We start from the raw sequence: 14396 nt of genomic DNA on the forward strand, positions 1-14396 counted from the left end.
TATTCGGAAGTTGTTGCGGGGACGTAAGGACGGATATCGCGATTAGATTCGGGGTGAACAGAGGAGGCACGATAGCTGCACCTCCGCTTTATCGTAGATTGCAGCTCGGCTGGTAAACCGCGACTGAACACCGATCCGCTGAGGAAGCTCTGACCACTGTTCCTCTTAATATCGGGAGAGATGGCGCCGCCAGGGACGTATTCTGAGAAACGAAACCGTAACAAATTAAATGGTCGGTGTTTAAATCAACTTTTAATCAGTATTTCGTTACCAAAATGGTCGGTATTTAAGTCAAATTTTGATCAATATCTTTAAAAATGCATACTGTCCTATTTTTGTGTTAGCACGAGATAAAAGTTTTGTTTCGATGATTAACAGGGAACGGTGTAATGTATTCTTATTCCTGAATACTCTGTAACTTAGTTTTAGTATAAATTTGGAGATTTTAGGTTTCTGTAATAACAGCTCGCATGTTTACACTTCATTATATAATACTCCCTTATTTTATATACATTTTGTAATTTATAAAATAATTAGAATTATATCGTCCAGTACTATGATTTGATTTTAGCAAAATATTTTTTTTTAATTTTGAGCGATCGGCTGTCTAAAAGTAACCACAATTAAAGGGTTAAATCAGTACCATTAAAAACTTATTGTAAGTCGAGGAATAATTCTGTTTTTGACAATTGGCATTCGTTTAGCTATCAGTGGAGGTTCAAAGGATACTTGATATTTAAATACTGATCAAAGAGTATTAAAATACGGACCAGTAAAATACAAGCCAAAAGGAACAGAGCTTGTACACCACTAGTTGCATAAAAATGAATATTTAATCAACGATTTAATGACAGACCGGAGAAACAACAATTCTGCTGTTTTAAACGCGTCATTTAAAATTTATAGCTTTCTTATTGTGGCTAACTCCACTGTACAGTGACGTACGTGCATAATATTTATAAAGTTGCAGCGTAATTGCAATATGCGGCATTTGGAAATGTATTACTTTATTCTATACGTAACACGCATGCTTTAGTAACGCGTAATGCTTTTAAAATATGATTTCATAATCGATTCGAACGATATGCCCGCTTATTGCGCAATGCAGATGCGCGGAGGATAGTCGATCGCTGTTTTACCGACAGACACGCGTTCGAACAAGGTAGGAAGCAAGTAAATTCGAAATTTATTTTAACTTTCGTTAATGTTTAAATTCACATCATTCTTGAGCGCATGTTTATTTTTAGAGCAGTCATTTTGACACACTAAACGATTACAACGTCTTTATCTCGCTGCTATTACATAAAGATGTACAAGGTTCGCGAGATGCTACCATATTACAGAAAATATCACAATTAACACGTTGGATGAATGACATTAACGACATGCTGCGATAAACTATTAACAAGGTTAGGTTTAATCTGACGTACCGTGCGATCGGTGGTGTTTTTATTTCACTCTATCCACGTAGTAAATCTTGCGGTAATGCATTTAGAAATACATATAAATGCATGCAGCTTCAAAGATAAATAAAATTAGTAATCGTATTTTGCAATGAACATTTTATAAACAATGTATACAAAGTACATGCATAATATTATGTTACAACAACGCCGTGTAGAAATTGTCAATGTGTAAAAATTTGTTTTTAAATGTTCGAACCTCCAAAGTACATTAATTTATTTGTCTAATTAAGAAACTCATAGTTTCCATTATTTACGGGAACGTTTGTGTGTTTTGTTCGCGGATTTTGTAGCATTATAATGGATTGCGAAACAATTAAATCATCAAGCGTGGTTAAAATGCACGCTCCTTCTCTCGTTTAGCCTCTTACCGAACGTTTTTTTTTTTTAATGATCTCTTGGTTGGCAATAAAACGGTATGCGGATCTAAGCTCGTTGGAAACTAAAAATCGCCGATCAACTCGTTGGAAAACGATGATCTCGTCGATCGAAGTATAGAACATCGATTTACGTAGGAAACGCGGGTACGACTTTTTATTCTTTCATCGCGTACGTAACGAGGAACGATATCGATCTTGAATTTGAGAAGGACTCGATCATGGTGAACGGTACAGCAAGGTCTCGATCCAAGGATCGATCGTAATTGTAACTGAAAGCTCATTACGTTTGATATTTGTTCAATAATTACGATTTTCTGTCGCTATAATGAAATATTTAATCGCTTGATAAAGATATTACGAAAGTGTAAGCCTAAACAAAGTATTAATTAATTAAAAAATTCATTTGTTGCCTCTTCTACGCGATCATTCTCAAATAATAAATTTGACAAATGTTTATTGCAATTTGTCATGCGATGAAGTCAGAAAGTGAGTATTGTTGCCTCAACCCATTTTTTTTTAACGTTTATTTATTTTTTTTTGCGTGGTATTTTATACTCAAAAAAGTTGAATTATATTTGGAATTTAGAAAGTAAAATAGTTGGATGTAAAGGTGAATGAAAATAAAAAGTGGCTACGGATGATTCGAGTGCGATACATGCTTCTTTAAGTGTTAAATTAGTATTAATTGCACGCACGCTTAATCACGACTGGTTCGATAATGCCACCATCTGGCCAAGAAACAGAAGGACGACGTTAAATAGTGCTCATTGTCCCATTTTGCGGCTGGGATACGTAAAATCCTACGAGAACGTCGGCTTTTTTCACTCCAGTATGTGGTAATTAATAGATGTTTATCAATTTAATTGATTGCATCGACTTGTCAAGTACTATTTCTGAGGCGTATATTCACGGGTCGTCGCACTTGTGTGTTTGAGGAAACCATGTAATTTTATTGTGTGCAACTTCATTATGTATTCGTAAAAAAAATTGGCAATTACACTTGATTTACATCAGTAATAAATAAATATTGATTACATAAGCAATTACATTTTCTTCAACAACTTCAGGGTCTACGAATGAAATGGAAATTAAAAACACGTATTCAATCTTTTAATTGACATAAACAGTATATTGTAGCAATAAAAATTTAATTCGAATTAAAATAATATACATTTGACTTCATTAAATATCTTTTCACTATCTTTTGAGTAAAGATTACACGTTTTATACGTTACAAATGACACAACTTTGGACCCAAATATCTATTGATATGGATTAAGTAAACACTTTTTTAGTAACAATTCTGTTTTTATGGAATAAAATCATTTTTAGTTCTTCAAAAAAATTACTGTCAGTTCTTCAACGAATTAGAACATTAAAGAACATTATCAAAGAAAGTAACATTTCAATTTCATTAATTTTAAGTCATGGTTATACAAATTAATAACGTCAAGAGAACAATTATTGGAGCCAGTTTGTATGCTCGCGGAGACTGCTCAAGATTGAACGCTAAGTCGCCTTAACCATGTTAACACTTTCTGCAGGCAGATGTCGATAACCTCGATGTATCGATACGGTTTGAAACGGTATCTTCGAGGCTTGCGACCATTGGGATGCCCGCGCTTCTTTGCAATCCGACAAGAATCCTCATAGCCCATCCTGCATGCAAATGCGTCGCCCGTATTTCTTTTTTCTTCCTTTTTCTCTCCATTTCCTTTTGTTTATACTTATCTCACGTACGCGATATGTTTGCCTCCCGCGGCTTCTTCGAGTCGCATATAAAGTCGCGGGAGGATTCACCTGGGACAAGCATACCAGCGTTACATCTCGAAGTTACAAGATCGCAATTTCAATACGACAAAGAAGCTGGCATCAATCAGTTTCGCGCGCCAAGTGAAATCGGAACATTCTCAGTGGAAAATCGCGTTTGAAATTTGAACAATTCGTAACATCTCCAAATCTATAAACATCTAGAATCATTTTCGATATTAATTCACAGTAAAAGAAAAATAGGTAACAAGTGTCGAATGGCAGAAAATTAAAAAGGAAAAGATTGTAATTTTTTGAGGAAACCTTCTTCCCGAATATGCGCCCGCGTCGATAGCGTTAAAAATATCTTTCAAAATTGCCGGACGATTCCCGGAGCGAACATTCTTCGAAATGAAATTGAATGCCACGATGCAAGTTATTCTTCTGCAAATTCTCTTAGTCGCGGGTGCTATTTGCGCCGCTGAAAGAATACGATACGACGGATACAAATTGTACAAAATCTTTGTGCCAGACGATTGTGGCTTAGAATTAATGGAGAAAATGGTAAACTACGATGGATACCACTTTTGGTCATCACCGAGGGTCAACAGAACCAACGAATTGATGATCGCTCCTGCAAAGATTCAGGAATTCATGGAAACCGCTAATACGATGAAGCTTGAACCAGAATTGATGATGGACGACGTGCAAAAGTATATCGACGATGAAAATCCACGTGGCAATCTACGAGGCACTTTTGATTGGTTTGGTTACCACCGACTGGACGCTGTAAGAAAAAAATTATTCTTTCCGACAATTTATATGAATCTCGATAGATTGTTTTTTATTTCAGTTTGTACTTTCCCATTTTTTTTTTTTTTTAACTTGATGCTTCGTTATTTACCCATTGATAACACAAAATGGGAGTAGTTACATTTACTAAGACTCTCTTTAAGAGTTTTAATGTTTGAGAGAGCTATCTGGACTTTTATCTATTATCAAACAAAATAAGAATAGTTTAATAATGATATATACAAAATTCGAGATCCTTTTATCAAACTAGTTTTTCACAAGTTTCGCAGCTCATTTTTATTTATCTCAGACGACGGAGGATTCTGGAAGCTCTCCATTTGAAGAGTTTCTAAGACTTTCTAAGAAGTTCCACTTCTCAATAATTTTGATATGACAATACTGAAATGCCATTCTACTGTGTGCATACTTGCATATTTTACTCGAGGACTCCTTTAAAATTTGTCTTCAAACTCGAGGGCTCCTCGACGAAGGCGATGCAAATCATTTTTTGGATTTGGTGGACTAGAAAAGTACATTTTTTTGATTAGTTGATCCTCGAAGAGTTCGATGAACATTTAAAACTTTGACTTCGATTATTTTTCTACTCAATATTTAAATTGAAACTTAACTGGTTAACTGTAATAGCAAACTTGATTGTTTACTTTTTACGGAACAGAAATGTAATCCTTCCTCGTTTTGCTTGACGTTTCCTCGCAGAATTTACAATGGAAGCATTTGTCCTGTGTACGACGTGCACACTTGTGTCATTGTTCGATCTCCGTGAGGGATTTTTAAATTAAATTCCGCGGTCAGCTGGTTGAATCGAATAAAAAATGTATGCTGGTGACACGAAATACCAATTACGAGGATATTTTTATTGTCCGTTCGACGAAACGATCGAGCAAACGACTCGCTCTGGATTGTTTCGATAAAGTACTCGTTACACACCGAAATCCTCTTTTCGCAGATTTATCGTTGGCTGGATTCCCTCGTAACTCTGCACCCTAAGCTAATAAAATCAATAACAGGCGGAAGTAGTTACGAGGGGAGGAGCATTAGGGGTGTAAAGCTGTCGTACAAAGAAGGAAACCCAGGCGTGTTTATCGAAGGTGGAATACACGCCAGAGAATGGATATCACCGGCCGTTGTCACGTACATCTTGAACGAATTGATAGTCAGCGAGGATCCTCGCGTCAGACACATGGCGGAGTCGTACGACTGGTACATTTTTCCTGTCTTCAATCCTGATGGTTACGAGTATACTCACACCACGGTAAGGAATTCTTAATCATTTTAATATGAGAGCACTAAATTGGAATTCTGCTGCGCGCGTGCCTCTATATTTCAATTTCAATTTCATTTCTTTATCATTTTTTTCATACCATAGCACTACTTCGTGCGTAATTCTAGTTCGCGTATACTACTACATTTTAATTTAAGTTTCGCTTCTCAATAAGTTTGATACGACAATACTATTATAAAATGCAATTTCTCTGTGCGCACGTCACCGTGTTTCAATTTACGTTGCACTTCTTAATAATTTTCATACGACGATACTAAAATGCAATTCTACCATACGCATGCCTCTATATTTCGATTTAAGTTTTGTTTGAAATTTAAAAATGACGTGGACATTAAATAATAAGTTCGTAACTGGAAACAGATGCCATTTTTCTTCTGCTATACTTTTTTAATTGCTAGTGTACATATGTATTGTATAGCCTTTGGTCTCTGCTATTTTTATTTAAAAAACAGACGACGTAAGTAACTTATTAATATAGTTGTTCTTTAAATAATTATAGACATCTTTAACTTCATAAATCAATTATAATCTTCTACTAATTATTGAATTTCTGGAACTATCATATTATTCGTTGGGGAACATTTAAGAAATTGAAAAGGTACTTCAGTGGCACGAGCTATAAAGGAACAACGTAGTAAAAAATTAAAACAGCTCACTCAATTTCGTAATCTTAATGAAACATGTGTCCAACATTTGCGTGTAAATATTGAATAGGCTGGATACGCCAGACATTAACAAATTATAATCGATTGTAGACCTTTTATCCGTTGCGATACGAATTTTAACCGCATTAAATGTATCTTTCGGTGTTATCAATCATAATTATGTCAATATCGTATTCACGCACAAAATAGAGGACTTCCAATCGTCTCCGCATAATTGATTCGCGATTGAAACATTGTATTTTGTATATAATTGAGATAAGAACTGTATACAGAAGTAATACTTTCCGATAAAATCGTCAAATTTGATCGTTTAATTAGTGTATCGCGATATGGAGCATTATCTATACAATTAGCCAGGTAGATTGAATTAGTTGCAACCTCCTCCCCTTGTTTCACAATCGAACACGCTCACGCGACCCATCGATGGATATCGATAAAACATGATAATTGCGTTCTTCGACTGATAAGACACGAATAGAGATGGAAATGTGCATTTTTGACCCAATTTAGAATCGTCTCTGGCGAAAGACCAGGAAGCCTTCTGGAAGGGGTTGCTATGGCGCCGATCCAAATAGAAATTGGAATTTTCATTGGGCAGGTGATTATCTTAATTTGCAATCTATTAATTTATTAACGAAAACTAAAAATCCATCGCTTATTTACTTAGTTTTATTGCTCGGATTGCGCATTTAATATCTACGCACTAATTATTTAATATTTGCGATGATATGCAAACGAAAAGTCAGCAAATTGCAGCTGCTTTGATTCAAAAGATAATTGGGCAGTAGAAAATTCATTTTTCCTGTACAAAGAAATGAAGTTTCGTAAGAATTTCTGTTCGTAAAATATGCAAAATTTAATTACTGTGCAGTGACAGTGATTAATGAAATTGAAATTAATAGAATTTCTATTAAAAATATTTTAATAGAAATTTAATTTAATTATAGTACAGTGACAGTGATTAAAATATATTAATAGAAATTTCAATTTCATTAATCACTGTCACTGCAATTAAATTAAATCTCTATGAGAATATTTTTAATAGAAATTTCGTTTGTCTCTAATTTCATCGAATCTTTCTAATGCTCACAGAGGGTGGCACCAACTCTAATCCGTGCAGCGAAATATATCCAGGCGACAAACCTTTCTCCGAAACGGAATGCAGGACGATGTCACAATACATAGACAGTATCCACGATAAAATCTTCTCGTACATAGCGTTTCACAGTTACAGTCAATTGTTGCTGATCCCTTACGGCCATTCCAAAAAAAGGGTCTACAATTACAACGACTTGTTCCAAATAGGAAAGCAGTCTACAAACGCGCTATCGAAAAGATATGGGACCAGATACAAAGTTGGAAATATCGTAGATGTTATATGTGAGTAGACGAATCCATTCGCTTAAGAAAATAGAAATTATATTACTAAATTAATGAAATTATATTATATTATATTGACACATTCGCATCGGGCTATGTTTCATAAACTTTACATGAAAATGAGAAATTGAGGTATTTTAATGATCTAAAGATATTTTAACATATGTGTATTAATATTGCAATAATTAATATGTATTATTGACATTATCGTGTGCACACGTGCCGTAAAATGAGAATTGTCGTCTCCCGATGCTAATGTGTTAAGAATATTGACTGAAATATTAATTTGTTACATTAAAAATTCGCACGAATACGACAGACTGATATAACGCTTCATGAAGTATGAATATTTATTATATTACATCAGCTATTAATGAATTCTTAATTTATTTGCAAATTATGAACTGTTACATTAGTTTTATAGGTAAATGTGTAATATTCATGATACAAAATGTAAAGTGTTTATCCTCGTTTACGGATGGACTAACATAGAGGAGGTGATTCCAGAGAACAAGGAAGCCGTAATTAAGAATGAAAATGAAAGTTCAAACGCAATTTTTTAAAGGAAACGACTTTAAAAATCCAAAACGAAACATTAGATGAAAGCGTTTGTGTAATAGATATCGTTTTTGTACAATGAAACGAAAGAAGACTTTACGCACTTCTAATTTTCCAATTGATTTCGATATTTTCGCTTATTTTTTCTACTTTCCTTACTTCTAGATGTCGCATCCGGTGGATCGATGGACTGGGTACGAGGCACTTACAATACTTCCATTACGTTCACTTACGAACTTCGAGACACCGGAAGATACGGTTTCATCTTGCCAGCGAGTCAAATCATACCGACCGCGACGGAAACATTGGATTCGTTGGTCGTCATGTTTCAAGAAGCTGCGAAACTTGGATATGGATCGTCTATGATGCGAACATAATAGTTATTTTTACAACGAATTATAGAACTTTTTTATTGTTTAACCAAAGCATATAAATTGCGTAACTGCGTACAATGCTTTACTATGTACAAGAATAAGTTCCAGCTTGGTATTGTTGTTAAGATGAGTAGTTAAAAATGTTAGATACAGTTTATTAAACTAAATTTAATACGAGCGAATGCAAACACCATAGTACTATAAGTATATTATATTTATACCATCGCAAAGTACAGTTCAGTCGTAATTAATTGTATATTTTATTAATTTTATTGAATAAACCAATTATTTAACATTAATACAACAAGTTTTATCATTTTCCCTTACCTGTAACCATCTCTATTGCATTCTTCTGATCATATTCACAAGTTAGAATAAAATAGCTAGCAGCAAAATCGCAAAATGAAATATTAGAAATTTGAATTTTCTCGCGCTCATGTTCTCCATTCACAGAGTCGGGTTTCAGGTTTTTGATTGAAAAATTAGGAGTGTATCAGGAGAATATGACGTCATAGGAGGTATCTGTAATTTCAGGAATTCTTGATGACGTCATTTGCAAGAAGTGGCACATTTGGATATACCTCCTACGTCATGTCCTGCTGATTCAAAATCCGATTTTCAAGTTCTGGATCGAAAACTTGGGAATGTATCAGGAGAACATGACGTCATAGGAGATATCCGAAATTCCAGGAATTCTTGATGACGTAATTTCCAAGAAGTGGCACGTTTAGATACCTCCTATGACGTCATGTTCTCCTGATACATTTCCAATTTTTCGATCAAAGACCTGAAAATCCGACTTTGTATCAGGAGAACATGATGTGCGAGGAGGTATCCGAAAAAAGCAGAGGAAATTTAAATTTCGAAAATAGATGTTTTGGTCCATAAATCCCGGTTTTCGGATTTTGTATCAGGAGAACATGATAGGTGAGGAGGTATTCGTAATGTGTTACTTCCAGGAAAATGACATCATTTCCAGGAATAGTCGGTACTTGGAATCGAAGCGCCAAGATTCGAACGTTCATTTAATTTAATTTTTTACAAGTTTTTTTTCTGGTTCAAGGATTGGAACTGGTCATACTAGGAGTACTGGATGTGTCTTTAAATGATTGAACAATTAGTTACCAATAACTGAACCATTTATTGTAACTTTTTAACAATTTGCAAACAACAAAAGTGTTCTTACAAGCTAAGGCTTATTAGCTAATTTTTGTAAGCTACTTGTATAAACCCATATACAATACATCTTATGCAACTAAAATTTCCATAAATTTATAGGAGGTACACTATTTTGCGATAATTCTTCTTTATCCTTGATGGAAAGATAATGCGGTGACCACTGGAAAATCCAATTGCATACACCAACCTATTAAATAAGGGAAAAAAAATCAATTTGAACCACTTCTAAATCAGTAGCATGGCCGTTCGATAAAGAATTTCGGCAGTAGAATCAGCCACTTTTGGATCGGACAATTCACGTTTACATATCAGCCATTCTCACAAAAAATCTAATCACAGTTACATGCCCTATCACTATTACGGTAAAGAAGAAACTATCGTTCGCAATCACAAAATAGATGTTTCTAGTATGACGGAATTAAAAAATGATCTGCAACTGATTGCGAAATTGTAACACCGCGTAGAGTGGATTGGCCTAATGATCATCTAGATAAAGGCATCAATTCACTCGAAATAAATCCGATAAGGGGAATTGAGACCCAACCAGATTGCTTCTTAATCGATCGGCGATATGATTTTTGGATAACGGAGCGACGGAAATGATTATTGGTGTCGTGTGCAGAGAAAACGTTTAAATACGACGGCAACGTAACGCCAGCAATGAACTTCTCTCGTGACACTGCGTAGGGTAAGATCATCCGACGTTTCTCGCTTTTCTCGTCATTGGACGTAATGGTTCAACTTTCCTTGGGATTTCACGACTTGGAAAAATTCTTGAAACGATTTCGACTTGGAAGAAAATATTCCAACAGCTTCAATCGCGAATAATTAATTAACTGACTAAGCTTGAATTTTGTTACAATAAATTATTATTAATTAAAATTGCTGTTGCATTTGCTGGATATTAATTTTTTTATACAGCTTGTACAATAAATAGCTTTTTGGAATTTTTTTTTAAAGGGGCGGTAGATGCAACAAATTTGTGTATAGATGTAGTTACTTATGAATTGTAAATTGCACTGATCTAAGTATTAATAGCAATTTCTACCTTTTTTTTTCTTTTCTCAGAGAAGCACCATGTGGAAGATAATTTTATTCGCCGTTGTCGCTTTGGCGACAGCCGAGAAGGTGAAGTATGACAACTACAAGGTGTTCCGTGTCACACCCCAGAACGATGAACAATTGGAGATTGTGAACAGCTTGGGGCAAACTTCTGACTCGGTAAATACTTTGGCGCTACCAGATCATACTCTATATCTAAAAGTCAAGCAATCTTATGAGAAATTCTGATGCATTTGATCTAAATAATTATATACCATCTTATACATCTTATACAACTTAGCGATGACGCTTCCCACTTTCTACGCTTCAAAGTTCCAAGCAGCGCGGCGGCGCTTTTCAATTTCTACGTCTCAGAGTTCCGTAGAGAATTTTATCTTATTATTCCTGTATCATTCTTACGAGTGTTCAGCGTGCAGCCAATTTGACAGTTCTCATCGAGCAGTTTGCCTTCGAGCACTATCATCCTACCATTCCACTTGTTATTTGAATAATATAACATGATCAGACTGAAGAAGTTCCTTCCGACAACCTACGACAAACTAATTAATAGAATTAATTAAAAAATTCCATAGTATTCCTTCTGGAAAGAAGTGAGCGCTGTTCAGAAGTACGCAGACGTAATGGTCGCTCCCCACAAGATCGCAGAGTTCGAGGAGTTGATGAAGCAACACAACATCCCTCACGAAACCTACGTCGAGGATGTTCAGACTTTGATCGACAGCGAATCACCACCGACGCAACCTCTGGCTGGATTCGACCTGAGGAACTATCACAAACTCGAGGACATCTACGCCCATTTGGACGACCTCGCCAGAGCCAACCCCAAAAAGGTCCAAGTGCTCGCCCCAGGGAAAACCTACCAGGGCCGCCAGATCAAAGGTGTGAAGCTCTCCTTTGGCTCGAACAAGCCAGGAATCTTCCTCGAAGCTGGAATCCACGCAAGAGAATGGGTCACCACCGCTAGCGTCCTTTACATTTTGAACGAACTGTTGAACAGCAAGAACGCCGACGTCAGAGCACTCGCTGAAGCTCACGACTGGTACATCTTCCCTGTCATGAACCCTGATGGCTACGTTTACACTCACACCACGGTGAGTGATTGAAACAAACTTCGAAACTTCCGGTTATTAGCATTCTACGTGGATACAGAATCTATTAATTAATTATTGATAAAGCAGAATTCATCGTTGTATTTGTTTCAAATTCTTGAACGTGTTGAAAATTTCGATTTCAGTACAAAACTCGAGAGAAACGGATTTCTCGAAAAGTTGAAATGGAATGAGTTACGAATCTTCGTAATCGCCAATCCTGAAAATTTCTTGAATATTAATAATATTAACACATTCACGATCGATGAATGAGAATAATGAAATTCTGAAGCTGAAAAAATTAGAAAGTTTTTTTGAAATATCATATCAATCTTGTAAACAAGGCGTGAATTTACGTCAGCGGCATTCATAAATAAAATTTGAAACTACGTAAATTCACGTCAACGATTGCGAATGCGTTAATAATATTAACCCTTTGCACTCGGATGTTCGCTCTAAGGAGACCTCGCGAACCCAATACAGTGCAAAGGGTTGACACTATTAATATTATTATTATATATATTAGTAAGTATTTTTTCAAGAAATTCTTAAGCAACGTTTCGATAATCGTGTTGCAGAACCGTATGTGGAGGAAGACCCGAAAACCATACGGCTCCTTGTGCTACGGAAGCGACCCTAACAGGAACTGGGGATACAAATGGATGTGTGAGTTTCAGTCTGACATTCGAACGCGTTAAACCATGCATCGAGCATTTCGTCGAAAGAAAATTGTTCAATTTTCAGCTGGCGGTGCTAGCAACAGTCCATGCTCCGAGACTTATGCCGGAAGCAGCGCCTTCTCTGACGTGGAAACCAAGTCGATGTCGGAATATATCAGCTCGATCTCCAGCAAATTCCATGCTTACATCGCTTTCCACAGCTACTCGCAACTCCTGATGTTCCCCTACGGTCACACGAAACAGCATCTGGAAAATTACTCCGACTCTGTAAGTGGAAGTTTAATTAAAAAAAATTCTTTTCCACATACGAAGCAAATGCGGTATCAAGTTCGTTTCCTCTATAAAATATTTTACGATTCGATGCGAGAGTGTCTACGGTAGATACATCGCATTCGCGCATTATAAACAATACATTTCGAATTTTTTGTTAAACGACGATAAGATTATTGACGATACGCAGAATTTTATAGAAATTGTCGATTTTATCAGACAAGTGCTTTCTGCAGCTGATAAGGATGATGGATGGCGATTATTTTCTCCTATTAGTGAAATTCTCGATGGATTAATATAATTAATTCTGTGCATTTTCAGCTGGCTATCGGTCAGAAGACCATCCAGGCCCTCGCGAGACGCTACGGCACGAAATACCAGACTGGTAACATCGCTGAAACCATTTGTGAGTGCACAGCTTTCGTTTATTTAAGTACAAATATAGTTAGAAGATAAGAGAACATACGGTTACCAAACAAATCTGAATTAAATGGAACAGAAGTTAATTCGAACGTGTGCTTCGTACTTACAGTACTGCTTTGTTTATTCAATACTTCTTTTTCATTTCAGATGTAAATTAAGTTCTCCTACTCCTTCTACAAATAGTTCCACTAGTTTTGCTTAATTCTTTTCGAATTCTAATCAAATCTGCCAGAATGATACTTCAAACGAAACAGAATCGTTACACATTTAATCGTAGTAACCAGCGATAAGTAAAATAATTACATCGACGAACATCGGTTTCTCTGATTTCATAATTATTCTCGCGTTCTACGTTTCGCTTTTTTTTTCGCAGATGTTGCAAGCGGAAGTTCGATGGACTGGGTGAAAGGAACTTTCCATAAACCAATCACCTTCACCTACGAGCTGCGAGACACCGGTCGCCACGGTTTCTTGCTCCCAGCTGATCAAATCGAGCCAACCGCGCTGGAAACCCTCGACTCCTTGGTCGCCATGTTCAAGGAGGCTAAAGCACGAGGATACGAGTAACCGTAATCGAGTCATTTAAACGGACGCACTTAAAACGACGCTATAATTTTCTTGTTACGATCAATAATAAATTAATGCAATAAACTTTGGTAACATTTTTCAACACACTCAGACAATCGTTTTTACCTTAAAATTAGACCCCACCGTAATACTTTTAAAAATAGGATTTCTATTTGGCTGGCAAGAGAGTATCCTCGGTTTTGTAGTGTGAAATAAAACTAATTTTTTATGTACAAAGAACAAACTTTGATCAATGATACGGCTTCGATTTTGTTCGATGATCTTGTGACTGACAAATGTCAATAGGAAAGAATCGCAACACCATCAAAACAATCACAGTGTTATCTATGTGCGACTATCGAAAATACTTTCTTGCCAAACTAATACTTTACGTGTAATTGAGCTTGTCTTTTCCTAAGTTGTAATATTATCTACTGCTTATTTGTACGTTCCATTTTGTACC

The 14396-nt window shown here is 35.9% G+C and overlaps 2 protein-coding genes across 2 annotated transcripts; both read left to right on the forward strand.

The window, feature by feature from the left end:
- Nucleotides 1–4007: 4007 nt before the first annotated feature.
- Nucleotides 4008–8675, forward strand: LOC143428126 (zinc carboxypeptidase-like). Its single transcript, XM_076902836.1, has 5 exons — nt 4008–4381; nt 5352–5657; nt 6863–6950; nt 7445–7732; nt 8456–8675. The coding sequence occupies exons 1-5, from the start codon at nt 4022–4024 to the stop codon at nt 8665–8667; spliced, it is 1254 nt and encodes a 417-aa protein (XP_076758951.1). The 5' UTR covers nt 4008–4021; the 3' UTR covers nt 8668–8675.
- Nucleotides 8676–10902: 2227 nt separating this feature from the next.
- LOC143428127 (zinc carboxypeptidase-like) lies at nt 10903–14038 on the forward strand. Its single transcript, XM_076902837.1, has 6 exons — nt 10903–11064; nt 11478–11996; nt 12572–12659; nt 12738–12940; nt 13265–13349; nt 13740–14038. The coding sequence occupies exons 1-6, from the start codon at nt 10921–10923 to the stop codon at nt 13931–13933; spliced, it is 1233 nt and encodes a 410-aa protein (XP_076758952.1). The 5' UTR covers nt 10903–10920; the 3' UTR covers nt 13934–14038.
- Nucleotides 14039–14396: the final 358 nt, after the last annotated feature.

The sequence above is a fragment of the Xylocopa sonorina genome, chromosome 10 (genome assembly GCF_050948175.1).
Source record: "Xylocopa sonorina isolate GNS202 chromosome 10, iyXylSono1_principal, whole genome shotgun sequence".
Lineage (NCBI taxonomy): Eukaryota > Metazoa > Arthropoda > Insecta > Hymenoptera > Apidae > Xylocopa > Xylocopa sonorina.

What these genes read in the sequence shown, in the direction of transcription:
- LOC143428127 (XM_076902837.1), top strand. Translation starts at nt 10,921, where the DNA reads ATGTGGAAGATAATTTTATTCGCCGTTGTCGCTTTGGCGACAGCCGAG. An exon ending in ACGTTTACACTCACACCACG is followed by an intron (nt 11,997 to 12,571) that starts GTGAGTGATTGA and finishes ATCGTGTTGCAG; the next exon opens with AACCGTATGTGGAGGAAGAC. An exon ending in TGGAAAATTACTCCGACTCT is followed by an intron (nt 12,941 to 13,264) that starts GTAAGTGGAAGT and finishes GTGCATTTTCAG; the next exon opens with CTGGCTATCGGTCAGAAGAC.
- LOC143428126 (XM_076902836.1), top strand. Translation starts at nt 4,022, where the DNA reads ATGCAAGTTATTCTTCTGCAAATTCTCTTAGTCGCGGGTGCTATTTGC. An exon ending in GTTACCACCGACTGGACGCT is followed by an intron (nt 4,382 to 5,351) that starts GTAAGAAAAAAA and finishes CTCTTTTCGCAG; the next exon opens with ATTTATCGTTGGCTGGATTC. An exon ending in TTGGAATTTTCATTGGGCAG is followed by an intron (nt 6,951 to 7,444) that starts GTGATTATCTTA and finishes TAATGCTCACAG; the next exon opens with AGGGTGGCACCAACTCTAAT.